Consider the following 18,293-nt stretch of genomic DNA (forward strand, 5'->3'; position numbering starts at 1 on the left):
TCCGCTCTTCCTTTTCGGGTTCTTTAACGTTCAGATCAGTGACTATCATTGGTAAACATAATAGGTATCTGACGAAGGTGGAGGCATACGAAGAAGCGGTCTCCCCAAAATCTTCACTTACCTTTACAGTACGGCAACAAACCACCTGGACGAGAATATCGATCTTGGCACAGCCGATGTCCCCGTGACAATGGCTGGTTACGGGTATGGTCTCCCGATCAGCCGCTTGTACGCTCGGTACTTTGGAGGGGATCTCCAGATCATATCCATGGAAGGATACGGTGAGTCAACTCGTTTCTTAAATCATAACTCGATTGCTTCCACCCCAAGAACTGGAGAACTGTCCTGGTTTGATCATAACCCGGTTTCTGAGAGTTACAGACAATGTTTTTTCAGTTCATTGTATAGCTTCAAGGCCGGGAATTTGGATTCTGAGAAGCGAGTGTATGTTGTTTAATGTTGCAGGGACTGATGCTTATCTCCATTTGTCACGCTTGGGAGATTCACTGGAGGCTTTGTCTTGATCCCCTCTCTCTCTCTCTCTCGGGCATATACATGCATACATACATACATGCATACATACATACATGTCCATGGTTGGGCAGTTAAGTTATGTCAGCATGAGTTGAATAGGTTTCTCAGTTTGGTCATCATGTATAATTCGCTGTGTTTGCTTTCAGTTTTCGTTCAGATTTGAGGTTACATATTCCTTTCAATTCTCTTTTTTCAAATTCTCATATGCCTACTAAAATCTTCGCAATTGTTATCAGTGAAATCGACAGAACAACAGAACAGTGCCCACAAGCTAAATACAAACAAAGGATTTGGTTACTTGCATGGCAAGAAAACACGTGTCCCAAAACTGAGATCTCATACCCTAATCAATCAACGCCTTGTTTGCTTTGATTGCTTTCCCTTTCCCTTCCATTTCTTACTATGAACAGGTCTTTTCGTCTCTTCAATCTCCCTTACCTTACGCTTCCTGCCAATTGCAACAAACAAACGACAATCAAACATACATTACATGCGTGTCTTAATCATTCAATGCCTTGCTTGCTTTTATCATTATGCCTATTTGATTCGATGCCTTGATCTTGAACAGGGCAACAGCCCAAAGGAAATTTAGCATTGTGCAACACGTGCCATATGAAACGAAGAAAATGCCACTGTGACGCATAGACATGAAAACTAACGAATTTAAAACTAGATATGCTCATGAGAAACGTGGGTTTGCCTTTATGACAGAGATTGAGGAGAGGATTTTCTGGGTGTTAAGAAACAATGCTAATAATGTACCTGTATTGAGAAACAGTGGGATCTGAGAGTAGTTCTTCAGTGATACTTGACTTCCTCTCTTTCTTTGTCAGTCTCGTAGAGTAGAACTCTACCGATGGTTCTATCACTGTCCCGACCTGGTTTCGCCCCCAGAGAGAATGGAACATGTTATAAGATTTGGAATGAACCAGAGACCAAGGTTAAAAGTCATTGTCTTGATGGAGTTTTGCTTCTCAAAAGCTTACCTGGAAGTACTTGGGCAGTGACTTTAGATTGGAATCACCCTTCTTGTAGTGCCTCTTTGGATCCACCACAGATCTCATCTAAATACATTTTGAAAGTAAAAAAAAATTATGTTTACAACTTTGGAATTAAAAAAAAAAAAAAGAACACTATTGTAAAGATTTCTCCAAGGCTCATGACACAACACTAGGTTCACGGGTATACATGCACTTGCAAGAACAAAACTCATGGATCATATGATATTTAGTGGCTTCTGAGGTACAGGTTTCAACGAAACATGAAAAAGTTTCGGACTTTGGAGAAATCAATAAAACCACGACACTCACATGGCTTCGCGTGCAAGCAGAATACAACCCAGAATCAGAATGCAACGGCAAATTTTTCCAAACTGAGTCAAACCCGAACGCAAAATCAAAATCCAGAGTACAATAACAAAGAGGCCATTACCTTCAGCAGCTGAAGATCCCTTTTCAACTCTGGCGTCATTGTTGGAGCGGGCATATCAAACCTGTTCAAGGACACAAAACCCTATAATTTTGCCGGAGAATTCATCTTCAACACAGGAGTACCATTCGGGGGAAAGCAAAGTTACCAGCTCGATCCAGCAGTGTCCTGGACTTGCTTCCTAAGCATTCTGTTCAACTTCTTCGGATCATTAGGCGGCAGGCAAAAGCCATCAACGAGTTCTGAAGCAGGCTTCCAAAGCAAACTGCTTTCGCCATGGCTTCTCGCCGTATTACCTGACCCAGGCCCTGTCTTCGTCACGGATGATAAGTCCGGCAGCTTTGGTTCCCATGTAAGACCGATCACTGGTTTACTCTCCGCCATTATCTGAATGGTTATCGTCTCTATGACAAAAGAATACACCTAAATTGGACGCAATCGTCAAAAGTCAGAGTCTATTCAGTATGAACCCTAATTAGAAACGCGAACCAAATCGGAACTCAAAGTTAAAGAGTTCGGAATTTGCTGACCTTAATAGCGAGGAAGAACTTGAAGTGACCAACTAAAAACGGCGGTGAACCTGAAACGGTGAGAAAATATATCACCGTGAATACGACATGATACAGAAGACGAATCTACGATTCAGTTTGGACAAACAGGATCAAAAACCCAATTAAAACCCAATTTTCCCCCGTCGGTTTTGCCGCCAAAATCATTCGTGTTCCGGCAAAACAGGCCGCGATGCTTCGACCTGCGTGATCTTTGGAAAACCAGAGACAACCCCGAGTCTCTCCCCAAATGAATCCGGGCAGTAATCGCTGAATTCTTCCATGAACGTTGGAACTCAAGCTTTCGAAGAGACCAAGGAAGAAGAAGAAGAAAAGGGCTTACCTGGCGATTGAAATCACAGGCGGAGAGAGGGAGTGAGAGAGAAGCCAACGGTGAAGCAGTGGTGTAAATAATGCGGCGGAGGTTTTTTAGTATACCGACGATTCCTTTAGGGTTTGATTAAAATTTTAATTAACCCGGCCCGATAATCAGAAATCCAAAAGGGAATTGGAGTTCAGAACTTTTGTTTCTTTACACTTTTAACCCCTCATTTCTTATTTAACAAATAACCCCTTAACTTTTGTCCGTTTTTTCTTGTCGATGTGTATGTGCCAAACTAGGTGCGACCCAAAAATTTGATCTTCAAATCCAGAAAACCGCCGTTCAGCCCTCGGACCGCCGTTGCCGGTGGCGGAGAAAGGATACTTTCCAATTTAGGAAAGTGTGGTGTGGTTGGAAACAGACGAAGACGGGGCTTAGGGTTTTGATAGATTGTATTTGCTCAGTAATGTTTTTCTTATCGTTTTTCTATCTTTACCTTCTTTTAATGAAATGAAATATATTTTATATATATAATACACTGATTGAATAATTTTATTGGAATGATATGATTAAATAATTCAATTCACAAAATCAAACATGGTTCATGAAATTAGATGCGTGTATATATATATATCCTATTGTATTGAGAAATATTTACAAAGAATAAAATTTATCAGATTGATTCCAACTTGTACCTCTACAAATGTTTTTATTTATGTTTTATGTCACTTATTTAAAAATTCTGGTTATACTTTTGCAGTGGTCCCGTTGATTACGGATTAATTTAATTATAAGATGGGAAAGTCATTGATATTGATAATCACCCTTTTGTCACTGTGCAATTAACGAATACCCACTGGGATTAATACCTTAATTGTGACATTTAGACAACTTGATTAGACCACTTAACCACTGCCAAAATCTCATCGCCGAACCAACATATTGGGTTATGTCGCAACCTCATCTTCTTTGTCTCGTCGGTTCATGTCAATAATTAATAACGATAATATAATCGAAATTTCTTAGCTTTTTATAATATTTGATTTGGGTCTGGTAAGTTGTGCTTATATATTAAAATCCATGGTAATTTCACGTACAATATTTTCTGAAACAGTCCAAAATGATAGTTACGTCGATTTATATTAAAAAAAATACTAATATTTTTGTAATCTAGGTGGATGTTTAGAAACATATACACTTAAAGTTGTTAATTAAGGAAAATTCAGGCTTGTATTTTTTTTTTAAATAACGAATTGAATTAACGATGGTACGTCTCAACGGATTTAGTGTATATCTAGTCATAGTTGAAGAATATGTTTAGGGTCTAATGATAATGAGTGGAGTCATTTTTAATCTAAATCACATATTCAAGACATGCATACGTGTATGCATGTACACACACGTGTGTGTATATATATATATATATGTATATATACAATATATGCAACGTTTTGAGTTTATGCTTTGGTAAATTGATAGTATGGCTCCACCGCTTACACGACAAACAAAGACTGCTCCACGCAAGATGCTCCTTGTCTCTTTGCGTGTTCACTTGTCTTTTTTCATCTCCAACAATTTGAAAAAAAAAAATTGAAAATCTATATTTAAAATATAGTTACAATGGATTTTTAACAAAATGTTTCAGAAAATTGAATCACTTCACTAAATAAAAAATTGGTTGAGAAAGACATTATTGATTTCATCAGCGCAATATAATTTCGTAAAATTTGATATTTATATGATTTTTAGCAAAAAAATATTTCATATGGTGTATATATATTATATACACATATAAATACATACGTAAATACATCTCAACTACGAAGACATGCATCTATACATCCATACATACATGGATACATGCATGCATACATACTCATATATAGATTTCTCTGAGGGTTTGGATGTCTCTGACATTTTGATTCCAATTCACATCTCTCTTATTTTTGTCAACATTTCGCATTTGTTCTGTCTCTTGAATTTAACACCAAAAGAACCAAATATAAAAATAATAATAAAAATAAAAACACCAGAAGAACCGTATTCCCCTTAACTTAAAACTCTGCCAAAATTAAATTGTCGGTTTTTTCACGTCATTTAATATGAAAATACGAAAACAAACCGTACCTTAATTTGGTATGACCACGTTACATTCATTATATATATATATATATATATATCGGTTGGCTTTTTGTACTTTATACAATCATAGAACTTATTTACATACGCACACCTTGTCCAAAAAAAAGTCACAAAGAGACATACGTATTCTCTATACGCGTATTAAATCGAGATGTCGTGACGCGTGGCATGAAACGATTGGTTGTCATAAATAAAAATGACACGTGGTAATTGGTAATGTGGGGCTTTCCCCGCTGACGAAGCTGACTTTTAGAAATGCAATTGATTTATTATCTATTTTAAAATAAATAATACATCAATTGACCAAAAATTACAAAGAGATGTTTTTTTTCCGAGTGACGACTCTTTGATCGTCGGTCGTCACTTGCAAGCTATAAAGACCCATCATGGAGCCATACAAAATTCCATATGGACTAGATAAATAATTGAAAAATAAATTATTATTTACTTTTATTTTGTTTTTTTTTTAAATATTTTTCTGGGAACAGCTGCAAAGTAAAGCTCCAATCTTTCCCAACCAGATTTTGATTTTTTTTGTCCTTTGATTTTCCTTTTCACCGCGTGGGTTTCTTTGTAGGTGGAGAACCCTACAAAGATCCAAAGCAGAAATATTTCCACGCAATGCTGCGCGAGATCTGTCTTATTACACGACTTCTCCCCTGTCTCTGCTCAATGCCGTTCTGAGCCCGTCTAATTTTCGCCCATCAGGTTGGTTTTTAAGTTTCCCAGAACCCTAATTCTGATAATGGGTACCTCGTTTCAAGCTCAAAGTTTGAACTTTTTTAAATCATGTGGTTGGTCATCATGCTCATCAGGCAGGCAATGCATCTGAGACCGGGTATCTTTTCTAATTGATTACGATGCTTGACTGTAGTCTGTGGAAGTTCTGTTGTCGGTGAAGTTCTGAATGTCTCCTGTGGATTCTTCAGCTTGTTGTTTAGCTGGTGTTTGGTCTGAGCCCTCTAAATTCGGAAACGGCATTTTTAGTGGTGTAGGCATGATGTCAATACACGAATCTGATTCTGCCGGTCTCAGTTAGATGCCCTGTCTTGTGCTTTGTTCCTTCGTGTCTCTCTAATGGAAGACAATTCAGATAGGTACATTCTGTTTTGATTAGCGTGATTCATGATAAAAAGCCAAATTCTTTGGTTTTTCTATTTCTTATGAAGGTCTGGGAAGATTTCTTGTGTTTTCCCTAAACGAGAAGGCATATCTGATGGAAACATTGTATCAAAGCAGTAGAATTCATGGTTACAGAACACAGTTGGAGTGTTCGAGTTTTTCAGTTCTTTGATTTTTGTTTGTTGCAGGTGAATGAATTGGTACGGGTGGAAACATGGGATCTAGTCTTAACAACACCTTGTCTCAGACTTACAGCGGTTTGGAGCTGTGGGAAATCATTGTGATTGTTCTTGCTGTGGTATTTGTAGTAGTTCTAGCTGTATCACTATGGCTTACTTTCCGAAAGAAAACCTCAAGAGCTGCTACTCAAATCCCTCTGGCCCAGATCCCGAGTGTCCCGGAGGAAATTAAGGAGATAAGGGTTGACGAGGTTTCGTCAAGCAATGGCGAACTTCCCTCTATTAGCGATAAATTCCGTGATAAAGAACTTGAAAAGGTGGTCGTGCCAAACGCAGAGAACGGCGATAGCAGTAGCAGGTCAGGCTCCTTCACTAATTTGGAGAAAAAAGATGGGCTGGGCGTGTCTTCGTCTAATCCATTGACGGCTCCATCTCCTTTATCTGGTCTGCCCGAGTTTTCTCACCTTGGATGGGGGCATTGGTTCACTCTGAGAGATCTTCAAATGGCAACAGATCAGTTCTCGAGGGATAATATAATCGGTGATGGAGGATATGGAATAGTTTACCGTGGAACCCTTGTTAACGGAACTCCTGTGGCTGTGAAGAAGTTACTCAATAACCTGTAAGTTTTGGCTATCTATCACTTGAGGTTGTCTGAATTACTGGTTACAAGTTCGAGTTGTAGAGATCTTTGTGATTTGTGATGTTTTTTTCCTTGCAGTGGGCAAGCTGACAAAGACTTCAGAGTAGAAGTCGAGGCTATCGGTCATGTTCGTCACAAGAACTTGGTCCGTCTTCTGGGATATTGCATGGAAGGAACCCAAAGGTATGTCCTGCTGTTCTAGTTTTCTTTAGATCTGCTTCATAAGTCTCCACGGTATATTTCTTAACCGGAAAACTTTGAATTCAGGATGTTGGTGTATGAGTATGTTAACAATGGAAATCTTGAGCAGTGGCTCCGAGGAGACATGCACCATCAAGGGTATCTTACATGGGAGGCACGTATAAAAATTCTTATCGGAACTGCCAAAGCGTAAGTTGACTTGAATGGCATTCTTTGCACGTTTTTTCTCGGTTTTATGCCTTCATCCTCACGCCGAGATTACGGGTTATGCAGGCTTTCGTACCTTCATGAGGCAATAGAGCCTAAAGTGGTGCACAGAGACATAAAATCTAGCAATATACTCATCGACGAAAGCTTCAATGCTAAAATATCTGACTTCGGCCTTGCGAAGCTTCTTGGTGCTGATAAAAACTTCATAACAACCAGAGTTATGGGTACCTTCGGGTACGCTGACATCTCCTTTACATGTTTTTGTTTTTGAATAAAGGCTGTTTGTCGTTGCTTTTGAGAAATAACGTGCTGTTTCCATCCGATCAATGGATGTTTCTTCAGATACGTTGCTCCAGAATATGCTAATTCTGGCCTCCTGAATGAGAAGAGCGATGTGTACAGTTTCGGGGTTGTACTCTTAGAAGCTATAACTGGAAGATACCCTGTAGATTATGCTCGTCTGCCTCCTGAGGTATGTATACTGATAACTTATCCTCATGAGAACTCTCGTTCATATATTTCATCTTCATTGGTTATCGGTGTTCTGAAACATTAGGTACATTTAGTGGAATGGCTGAAGATGATGGTGCAACAGAGGCGATCAGAAGAGGTGATTGACCCAAACCTCGAAACAAAGCCATCCACCAGTGCCCTGAAAAGAACACTCTTGACGGCTTTGAGATGTGTCGATCCCGTGGCTGACAAAAGACCGAAAATGAGCCAAGTGGCACGTATGCTTGAATCCGAGGAATACCCTATTCCTAGAGAGGTACTACAAAGAGAAAAGTTCAAGACTTTGAATTCACAGAGATCTCTGTGAGCTTTTCTTGCTGAAATGGAGCGGTTTTTATGTTCAGGACAGGAGAAGAAGAAGGAATCAGACAGGGACCAGAGATTCAGATCCTCCAAGGAACAGCACTGACACGGACAAGAGTGATTACCACGACCCGAAGGTGATGTAGCTTTTAAATCAAGAACCAAAAGATGCCACATTCTTGGAGTATAAATCATTGAAAGTTCCGAGCTTTCCGGATCTAGGGCTTGACATTCCTCTTTCCCGGGTTCGGATTATGTAATTCTTTTACCAATAAAGAGAGGTTTCTTTGTATGAGTTGTGAGAAAGATGGTTAGTTTGTGCAATTGCCATATTTGTTAGGAGGATGGGTTTTTGTACAGGTTTGCCATGGTTGTATTGTTGTTTTGGGTTTCTGCATTTGCACTGTTTGTTGTTTTTGGACCGATAAAACGCCATTTGCAGGTTTGTAGGTTTTGATTTTGTGAGAAACGACGTGTAATTGCTTTGCTTGTGGAAAAATAGTCATGGTTTTCACACTTATCCCGGTTCAGCTTTCAATTATTTGAAAATAAATGAAAAAATGAACTAATCAAATATATTGTATTCGAATTTTAAATATTTCAATTATTTTGAGATAAAGATAATTTTTTTATGCAAACAGCATAAAAAAAAAAGATTGACCCGTAGAGATTTTATCGGATTTTATCTTTTAAGGCCATTTTTTTCATAAAATATTTTGGAATCCGTGCCAAAATTATTATTGGGTTTAAAATGAAGGCCCAAATTAATACTTCGGCCCAATTTTCCTCATCCACGGTTGACTTAGTTTGACTTTTACGCCACGTGGATATTAAAATAACTTTCTTTATTAATAACTTTTAACATACGGCAACTCGAATTTACTCGGTGGAATCTCTAGTGATGAAAACTAATCTTAACTTGAACAGGGATCCTCCTCTCGCCGTCTCCGATCAAAACGCCGTGATTCCCCGACGGCAAAATCCTGTATCCGACGGCGTCTACGATCGAAAAACTCCGGCAGACGTCGAACTCGAACCGGACATCCTCAGACTTCCCTGTCGGAACGAACACCCTCTCGAATCCGACCACTTGTTTCCTGTGGGTCCCATGGATTCCTCTCGGCGGCTTCGAGTACGCCATTATGACCTCGCTTCCGTCTCTCTTACCGATGTTTTCGACGGAGACTTTGACCGCTACCGTTTCCTTGCAGGGCAAGTCATCCACCACGACGGCCATGCAACCTTCGGTGGGTTCCTCTCCTGGGTCGGTGTAGTTTACGTGGCGACAGAGCTGGTTCTTGGAGATCTTGACGTGCACTGGTATGATCTGGTCGGAACGCGAGATCTCGTACTTGAAATCTGTGTAACTGAGTCCGTATCCGAACGGGAAAACTCCCGTTCCGTTGTAGAACTTGTATGTCTTTCCAGGAAACCCTTGCTCGTTGTCTGGACGTAGTTTCATGTACGTCATCGGAAGTTGCTGTGCGTAATCCGCTTCGTACCATGTCAATGGCAATCTCCCACCTGAACTCGAAAATGGAATTTGATCAGATTGTCAGTCCTTATGTTTCAGAAAGTTTGAATCTTTTATTGGATAAGAAGATATACCTGGGTTGTAGTGTCCGAAGATGACGTCAGCAATGGCACGGCCGCCTTCTTGGCCAGGGTAACCGGCCCAGAGGATGGCTGTGATATTGGGGTGGTTCTTGGCAAACGTTATGTCGACTCCTCCGCCCGACATTACAACCAGAATCACCGGACCTTTCGCCATTTCGGCCACCTGAACGATGAGCTCTTTCTGATAACCGGGCAGATTCAGGTCCAGCCTGTCCAAATCCTCAGCCTCTGCAGTCAAGTCCAACCCGGCGACAATCACGGTCGCGTCTGCGTTCCTAGCCGTCTGAGCCGCCGGAAAAACCAACGTCCGATTCTTGCAGAGCACGTCACCGCAACCCGCAGAGAATGTGACGTTTGCAAATTCGGAGAAGCCCTGAATAGGAGAGATGTACCGGCAAGGGACGCCGTGATAGTTTCCAATCATGGCTATAGTGGCATTAGCGTGAGGTCCGACCACCGCCAGGTTCTTGTACTTGTCGGAACTCAGAGGAAGAACATCGTCGTTGTTCTTCAGTAGAACCATTCCTTCTTTTGCCGCCTCTTCGGCGAATTTCATGTTAGATTCTGAGCAGACATCGGATTTCGTCAAGGATGCAAATTCAGGTCGGCCATCGAAGAACCCAAGCCTCATGAGCACAACGTAGAGATTCTTGAGTGACTCGTCGACCAATGACTCACTGATCTGACCTTGGTAAACCGCGTTCTGCAAAGCCATCCTGTACGAACCACCACAGTCCAAATCCAGACCTGAAAAAACCGAAATCGGGACAGAACCCATCGATCAAAACAAGTACGGAAGAATATCAAAACAGTTCGTGCAGGTTTAATTACCTGCTTTGAGAGATTGCGAAGCTGCGTCCTCGAATGTATCGCCGAGCCATTTGTGAGCTTTGACCATGGCGTCAACTGAATCACAGTCAGCGACGATGTAACCATGCAAGTTCCAGTCTCTTCTAATGGTGTGCTTCAATAGCCTGTGATCCGCACAAGTGGGAATGCCATTGACACGGTTGAACGAACACATGACACTGCTCGCATCTCCTTCCTTCACACACATCTCGAACGGCATCTGAAATGTCTCCATCATGTCTTGCTCCGTAACCTTGAATCAAGACCCAACATTGAACCAAACCAAGATCAGATACAGAGATTGAACAATCGAGATGAGGTACGGGTTTTTGTTCCATTCCTTACCCTCGCGTCGAAACTGTATCTATCGACACCCGGCCACCTATCGATGTCGTATGCAGTGTAATGCTTGCAGCAAGCAGAGACTTTCAATGGTCTGAAGTTCAGATCTGTCGTGTTTCCCGTCCCTTCGATGTCTTGTAACCCTCTGACAAAATTCGAGGCGTAAGTCCCGACCACGTAAGGATCTTCACCCGGTGTCTCCAAGATCCTTCCCCACCTCGGATCCCTCACCACGTTTATGTTCGGGCTCCAGAACGTTAAACCGCCTTGTCCCACGTTGTGCATCGCTCTTGCCTCACTTGAAATCACCTGCCGAGAAACCGAGAAAAAACGGCGTTTTCCGAAACGTTCTAGTCATCCGAAATCGTATCGAACTTAAGCAACACAAACACTTGCTTACTTGTCCAATCTTCTTCCAGAGCGTGCGGTTAAACGAGGCGGCTGAGTTGATGACGAGGGGAAAGCTGGTGGCGCCTGGGACCGCACCGCCGAAAGTGGAGCCACCGCCGGTGTCAGAGACGCCGTGAAGAGCCTCGGACCACCACTCGTACGCCGGAAGGCCGATCCTCATGACGCCGGTGGCGTTATCTCCCATCTGCTCAACCTTTTCGGACAGTTTCATCCGAGCGACGAGATCCTTAACCCTAACGTCGAAAGGAAGAGACTTGTCGCAGTAGGAGAATTCCGACATGTCCAATCCAATGTTTCTGAATCTGACGGGATCGCAGACATGCGTGTAGTTCAGAGGAACATCTCCTAGTATGACTGCAGAGGAAGAGACGGCAAATGACAGGAGAAGAAGAAGAGAGAGAATCAACTGTCCCATTGTTTTGGAGCAGAGGAAAGTGAAGGTGAAGGAGAGAGGGTGAGGTAGAAGGGGAGAGGGCTTTGAGGGCTTATATAGTTTTTTTCCAACGGGAAGTTAGAGATATCTAGTGATTTCTTTGTAGATATTTAGTGATTTTATGAAGATAATGTAAGAGATAAAAATGGATTACGTAAAAACAAGACAAGACTCGTTCAATATTTTGTTTAAATTTTAGTTTAAAAAATGAGATTATTATATGAATGATGTTTCATTAGACGAAATTAAAGTATATGCAAATACGACCCTTTTTCCGTCTGTTCACAACAGATTTTCAAGATCCAAGGAATTTGGAATATTTAAAATATCTAATGTAAAATATTTCAATATGCATAAACAATGTATATTTACAAATATCATGCACTTTATGATCTCTAGTTCAATTCTATTTACAGATATCTTGTTTTTATTTTTCAATATAAAAAATATTTTTTATTGGATTCATCTTTAAGTATTAAGTATATAATAATTGATTTTAAATATAAAACTAAATATCGATTGAAATTTGTATTATTTACGGTTGAATATTTAGCAATTCACTTTAGAATTTTTATATTTTTAAACATTGTATTCGTTAAATCTTATTTTCTGACTTAGATTAAGTATTATTTGGTTTGATGATATATAGCTAAATATGTTGATGTCACATAATATGGTGCGTATAATAGGAAAAATCCCAAAATAATATTTGAAATTTTCAATTTTCACGAAATAAAACCTAAATTTTTTTTATCAAATAAAATCTCAAACTTCATTTTTCAATAAAAAATAAACCCGAACTTTATAATCTTTATCATTTTTAACCTGCTCATATATCGTTTCGATATCGTGACATGTGGACAATGATGTGTCAAATACGGTCAAAATATTGACTTGTCACATAGGATATCGAAACGACGCGTCAACAATAAAGTTAAAAATGATAAAGATTATAAACTTCGGGTTTATTTTTTATTGAAAAATAAAATTGAGGTTTTATTTGATAAAAATTGAGAAATTCGGATGTTTTTTTAGGATATTTCCACATATTTTTCCACGTATAATATGATAAAGCCAATCATGGAGCTATCCGCACCAATTTTTTTTTAGTTGGACAAAAAAAATGAGAAAAACAAGCAACTTTATTTGAATGATTATTATTATTTATTATAATATTAACTTAGCCGACATTTGGAAGATACGGACGATATGGTCCAAAAGATCCTTTGGGGAATATAACACAAATCTCCAAAAGCTGCTCACATGTGCCCTCACCCTCTCCAAGTCAAACCTTCCTGCATTTCATTTTCTTTTTCAACATAATATTTACTAATTTATTTCCTTCAAATTTTACTCATTAATTTCCTAAAAAATCACTTTTTACTATAACCATGTAGTTCAATAATGCTGATTCAATAGTAAATTTTAAAATACCAATTCAAGATGAATAATTTTTATAATATTTTGTTTTTTGTAGTGTTGTGTGTTATAATTTCAGTAGTTAACTCAGAACATTTAAACATTTTCCATTTATGTTCTGAAATCAAGATATTTATCATCAAACATTAAAAACATATTTTCGTGTTTTATCGGAAAAATCTCATTTGATTTTTTTTTTGTATGGTATTGATTCAAGTTTTACAAACATTTGTTTGTGTCACGGTAGAATATGATCCCAACGTCAATGAGATATATCCAAACCGTATGTGTAGTAATAATAATAATAATAATAATCATCTTACATCACATTGTTGTAGCGCTAAGCCTAAAAAATATACGAAATATTTCAATAAAATTTTGTAAAAATAAATATGAAAAAACTATAGAGGGGTAAATTAAATTACAGAAAAATAATAAAACAAAATTGTAGCACCGTTCGCCTCAACCTAATAATTACAGAAATATTCACAGAGTCTGTAATTAAGAATAACCCTATATACTGAATAGAGATAAAACTGGCCATATCGAACAAAAATAATATCAACAAATATCAAATTCATTTAGTTATATTTGAATCTCCACTATTATATTTTTATCTTGTTGTATAATTTTTTTTAACTCCAGAATTGGGGTTTTCTTCACCAACTACATCAAAACAGATCTCAGCCGTCAGAAATTAGACAAATGCCTTTTTGTAGCCGTTGGATTGGTCATGTATAATCGATCCTCAGTGGTCTCTCTTTTTTTTCCAACGATGTCTTTATTTATTTATTTACTTTTGCCATATGCCTTTTAAGTGATGTAAAGTCAAATTTTTATTAACCAGAACAGATAAACTATGGCAGTCCTCCTCACGCGCCCTCCAACGCAGCTAAACTTCACGCGCCATCATAATCAGTGTATATGAAAATCATTTGCTTAATTAATTTTTCACAAAATCTAGATTTTATTGAATCAAAATCAGAAAATGTTTTTTTAAATAAATGCTAATTACACTGTTTAATATAAGATATCCCCAGTATGATAAGATGTTTTAACAAAAAAAAAAAATTGTTTTGCATAGATGTACCAAAAACTTTGTTGTTTGAATACACATACAAATAGAAAATACAAATATTTTTGCCCATACTATTATTAAAGAAAAACAAAAGAACAAAATAGTCGGTTGCTAATGAATAGGTTTACATCAAATTAATTTGGACAATTATAACAATTATCATGTTTGGTACGAATTTGCAATTACAGCCCACAATTTTTATTTATCTATAATTATTTTCGTAATAAAAATTCAATTAGTTTTGTAATTTACACTTTTTTCAGAAAATAATTTTATTCCGTAATTTCAAACCAATAAATATTGATTTTTTATAACAGAATCTCATACAACACTCAATTAAATATCATGATTTTTTTTAATAAATATGTTTAGTACATTGACATATATATACCCACAAATTTAATATCTGTTTTTAATGAATACAATCATCTTTTTAAACATTATTTATTATCCACATCCAAAAATCCAACTCGAGTGATGGATAATAGAAAATGCCATTACACACATATTATTGAATTATCACATTTTTACAAAAGAAAGTTTTTTTTTTATGGAAAAGTTAGAGGTTTTCGTTCTTGAAAATATTTACGATTTGATATTTTGTCCGTATTTTAAAATATATAACATGGAAAAGAAAAAAGATTAAATAAATAAAAGTAAATAAAAATAAGGGAGGTTATTAATTATAGTTTGGCGCGTATATTAACCACCACCGGCGAAACGACCACAAAAAAGGCGAGCACGCATAAAGAAAGATCAAAACCTCCCCCAATCCCATCACTTCCAAAATTAAAAATCCCTGCAAAAAAAAAAAGTGTAATCACAGTAAAAAAAAAACACAGAGCGTGAAGCGAGAGAACGAGCGAGTGAGAGAGAGTGGTGTGAAGGCGAAACCTCGATCTGGGTTTTGTCCTTTTTTCTTCTTCTCCGTCTCACCCTCGTTTTCCCGACACTCCCATTTGATCGGAGCTCGCGCATTCCGAAGAGTTTCCTCCGACGTCGCTGTGTCGCCGTCGGTGACGAGGTTAGGGCATAATGGAGCGGTACGGTCGCGGCGGAGAAGAAGGGTCGCGGTCGGATCCATCGCCGGAATGGTCAGGTCCAGGAGGTGAAACCGGCGTCGAAGGTAACGTAACGGTTCCGGCATTAATTGTGTTCTATCTGGTTAATGCTGTGATTTCGGGGTTTTAATCAAACGATTAAGGCGACTTTTTGTGGGTTTTTTTTTGTTCTTCGTTGCTTGTATAGCCTCGATGTGGCGTTTAGGGTTGCGAAGCGGAGGAGAATCGTACCCGGAGCGACCCGACGAGCCCGATTGTATCTATTACTTGCGAACTGGCGTTTGCGGGTACGGGTCGAGGTGTCGGTTCAATCACCCACGAGACCGTGGAGCGGTAATCCCATTTGGATTTCCCCTTTGTTTTGCTTCTTTAATCATTTTCGATTCCTAGGTTTTGAATCGCTCGATCAGGGACCTTTGTCCGATCCCTGAATTCTTGCTTGATGGGTCCGATCGTAAATTCTGGTGTTTTGGTTCGAGGGCATTGCTCTTTTTTCTTACTTCTCCTAAAGTTTAGGTCTTTTATCTGTTCTAAGCTTCCATTTGATGTATTTGCCGTCTCTGCTGCTGCATAAATGGTGATTTCAGGTCATGGGAGCTGCTAGAGGAGATGCGGGAGAGTTCCCGGAGCGTGTGGGACAGCCAGTGTGTCAGGTACTACTAATCTTTGATCACTTCATCTGATGGTCTTTGACTGGGAATGACTATTCGGCAATGCACTTCGTTTTGTTTCCATTGAGACCATAACCCATATCTGTTCTGTGTTCAACGTTGTGATCATTACCTATTTGTGTTGTTCCTCCGTCCTAAAAATTCCACAATTGTTCTCGTCTCTGCAGCACTTTATGAGGACCGGAACGTGTAAGTTTGGTGCTTCTTGCAAGTATCATCATCCAAGGCAAGGAAGCAGTTCGGGTGCCCCTGTGATGCTTAATTATATGGGATATCCATTACGTCCGGTCTGTACAACTCTTTCCGACTGTCTGATCGCTCTTTTCGGTATTGGTTTTATCGATCTTTTCCTCGATGTTGTATGGTATTCTTAAGTTTCTGTTAAATCGATGATAGGGGGAAAAAGAATGTTCCTACTACATGAGAACGGGTCAGTGTAAATTCGGGGCAACCTGTAGATTCCACCACCCCGTCCTTCCCGGTGTACAGGTGCCTTCTCCACCACCGCTACCCGCTGCCCAGGTTTCACCTGTGGCTGCTCAAGCTATTTATCCGGCTGTTCAGTCTCCATCTGTTCCTTCGTCCCAGCAATACGGTGTGGTTATGGCCCGGCCTCCCCTTTTACCCGGTTCATACGTTCAAAGCCCTTATGGACCGATGGTTCTTCCTCCTGGTATGGTTCCATACTCAGGGTGGAACCCATATGCGGTATGTTTTGTGCAAACCCATTTCGATCTTCTTCACTCTATTAATCTTAATCTCCATTCCCTGTTTTCTTTTGTGAAGTCTTTTCCCCTTTTCTGCTGTTCATACTGTTGTAGGCTACTGTAAGTGCCATACCCTCTCCAGGGACTCAACCGTCTATTGGATCGAGCTCCATTTACGGGATTACACCGTTATCTCCTTCAGCGCCTGCATATACAGGACAGTATCAGTCCGGGCCTTCTAATCTGGGCCCTTCAAGTACCCAGAAGGAACAGTTGTTTCCTCAGCGGCCCGGTCAACCTGAATGCCAATACTTTATGAGGACGGGTGACTGTAAATTCGGATCCTCATGCAGATATCATCATCCTCTGGATGCGGTTCCACCGAGTTCAAGCCTTATTCTCAGCCCCATCAGCCTTCCAATCCGTCCTGTAAGTTTTTTCTTTTCTCGTTTTTTCTCGCTGATGAGAAACTTCATAGAAGGCTCTGTTTCTTCTTGCCTCATCTGCATCAGTCAGCTTTGCGTTGTTAAAAGTGAAAAACTTTAGTGATCAAAGATTAGAGTTTTGAGTTTTCATATGCATAATACTCTTTAGAACCCGTCCTGCGTCTCTCTACAAAAGAATGAATCTGCATTGTTGAGTTTGGTACGAGAAGTTTCATACAAGACACTGCATCACACCATGAAAAACAAAATCGAGACTTTATGGTAGATTTCTCATGATCGGTTATAAAGTTTTGAACTTTCATACCGAGCCATAAAAAACGGAAACCATATCTTGTTGCAGGGCGCACCACTATGCACTCATTTTGCCCAACACGGCATCTGCAAGTTTGGACCTGTCTGCAGGTTCGATCACTCCGTGGGCTCGCTCAGCTACAGCCCCTCTGCTTCTTCACTCACTGACATGCCGGTTGCACCCTACCCCGTGGGTTCTGCACTTGGCACATTGGCCCCATCATCATCCTCGTCAGACCTACGACCAGAGCTCATCTCAAGCTCAAGCAAAGAAACTGTCTCCCCAAAGGCCACAACAAGCGGCTCTGAGACAGCTCCTGCCAGTGCTACTGTGCCATCACCAACCGTTGGTCTGAGCCACCCAGAGCCACCTGCTCAGACGGCTGGTGACACAGCCGGCATCATCAGCAGTAGCAGCAGCTTCGAAGCTCGGTCTTCATGCTAAATGGCAAGATTTCAAAGGCAAATCTCTCTGTTCCTCGATATATATATTTATATATCTCCTCACCCTTACCTTTTCTTCATCAAACATCACATAGAAATGCTTTTTTGGGGGGGCTCGACAGAACGGAACCGGAGACCAAAAGCTCCGGTCTGTGTTCGCTGCCTGGGACATAATGTCCTCTTAGGTCTCTCTGCCATGTCCATATAGAACCCCCTCCACCCCCCTATACGGCCATTACTATATCTCCCTCTCTTCCCTTTTTTCCCCCTCTTTTTGGGAACGAAGAATAATAAATGGCCCTCCTGGAAATCCCCAGTTATTGTTCTTTCCAAAGACTATTGAATCTGAGAACTAACTTAAGCTTCTCAGCAAGGGAAA

The 18,293-nt window shown here is 39.8% G+C and overlaps 5 protein-coding genes across 10 annotated transcripts in view; 3 read left to right on the forward strand and 2 right to left on the reverse strand.

Moving 5' to 3' along the window:
- Nucleotides 1-716, forward strand: part of LOC104827107 (pyruvate dehydrogenase (acetyl-transferring) kinase, mitochondrial-like) — a 2,739-nt gene extending 2,023 nt beyond the window's left edge. The window contains exons 5-6 of the mRNA XM_010560159.1: nt 65-281; nt 466-716. Coding sequence (XP_010558461.1) covers nt 65-281; nt 466-524 — 276 coding nt within the window. The 3' untranslated portion in view covers nt 525-716. The remainder of the gene's footprint in view (nt 1-64; nt 282-465) is intronic.
- A 30-nt stretch (nt 717-746) lies between these two features.
- Nucleotides 747-2,962, reverse strand: LOC104827108 (rRNA-processing protein fcf2). The gene is made up of 7 exons (XM_010560161.2): nt 2,854-2,962; nt 2,493-2,542; nt 2,111-2,385; nt 1,966-2,026; nt 1,521-1,598; nt 1,297-1,412; nt 747-982 (listed from the first exon to the last, which is right to left on the reverse strand). Exons 3-7 carry the CDS (start codon nt 2,344-2,346, stop codon nt 886-888), a joined length of 588 nt encoding a protein of 195 aa, XP_010558463.1. The 5' UTR covers nt 2,347-2,385; nt 2,493-2,542; nt 2,854-2,962; the 3' UTR covers nt 747-885.
- Nucleotides 2,963-5,387: 2,425 nt separating this feature from the next.
- On the forward strand, nt 5,388-8,665 carry LOC104827109 (probable receptor-like protein kinase At5g18500). Of its 6 annotated transcripts, none has more exons than XM_010560164.2 (10): nt 5,388-5,469; nt 5,552-5,682; nt 5,790-6,071; nt 6,285-6,897; nt 6,997-7,101; nt 7,186-7,308; nt 7,393-7,563; nt 7,672-7,801; nt 7,886-8,098; nt 8,187-8,665. In XM_010560164.2, exons 4-10 carry the CDS (start codon nt 6,311-6,313, stop codon nt 8,289-8,291), a joined length of 1,434 nt encoding a protein of 477 aa, XP_010558466.1. In that variant the 5' UTR covers nt 5,388-5,469; nt 5,552-5,682; nt 5,790-6,071; nt 6,285-6,310; the 3' UTR covers nt 8,292-8,665. The 6 variants fall into 6 exon arrangements, with proteins under 6 accessions (XP_010558466.1, XP_010558467.1, XP_010558464.1 ...); XM_010560165.2 differs by having other exon boundaries at nt 5,398-5,682; nt 5,790-5,812; nt 5,904-6,071; XM_010560162.2 differs by having other exon boundaries at nt 5,398-5,682.
- A 130-nt stretch (nt 8,666-8,795) lies between these two features.
- Nucleotides 8,796-11,961, reverse strand: LOC104827110 (probable beta-D-xylosidase 2). The gene is made up of 5 exons (XM_010560169.1): nt 11,354-11,961; nt 10,957-11,262; nt 10,594-10,864; nt 9,754-10,509; nt 8,796-9,669 (listed from the first exon to the last, which is right to left on the reverse strand). Exons 1-5 carry the CDS (start codon nt 11,777-11,779, stop codon nt 9,041-9,043), a joined length of 2,388 nt encoding a protein of 795 aa, XP_010558471.1. The 5' UTR covers nt 11,780-11,961; the 3' UTR covers nt 8,796-9,040.
- A 3,104-nt stretch (nt 11,962-15,065) lies between these two features.
- LOC104827112 (zinc finger CCCH domain-containing protein 58-like) lies at nt 15,066-18,287 on the forward strand. The gene is made up of 7 exons (XM_010560171.2): nt 15,066-15,420; nt 15,543-15,688; nt 15,943-16,008; nt 16,194-16,313; nt 16,423-16,734; nt 16,848-17,162; nt 17,520-18,287. The coding sequence occupies exons 1-7, from the start codon at nt 15,330-15,332 to the stop codon at nt 17,913-17,915; spliced, it is 1,446 nt and encodes a 481-aa protein (XP_010558473.1). The 5' UTR covers nt 15,066-15,329; the 3' UTR covers nt 17,916-18,287.
- The last annotated feature ends 6 nt before the right edge of the window (nt 18,288-18,293 follow it).

Source organism: Tarenaya hassleriana, unplaced genomic scaffold (assembly GCF_000463585.1).
Source record: "Tarenaya hassleriana unplaced genomic scaffold, ASM46358v1 Cleome5, whole genome shotgun sequence".
NCBI classification, from domain to species: Eukaryota; Viridiplantae; Streptophyta; class Magnoliopsida; order Brassicales; family Cleomaceae; genus Tarenaya; species Tarenaya hassleriana.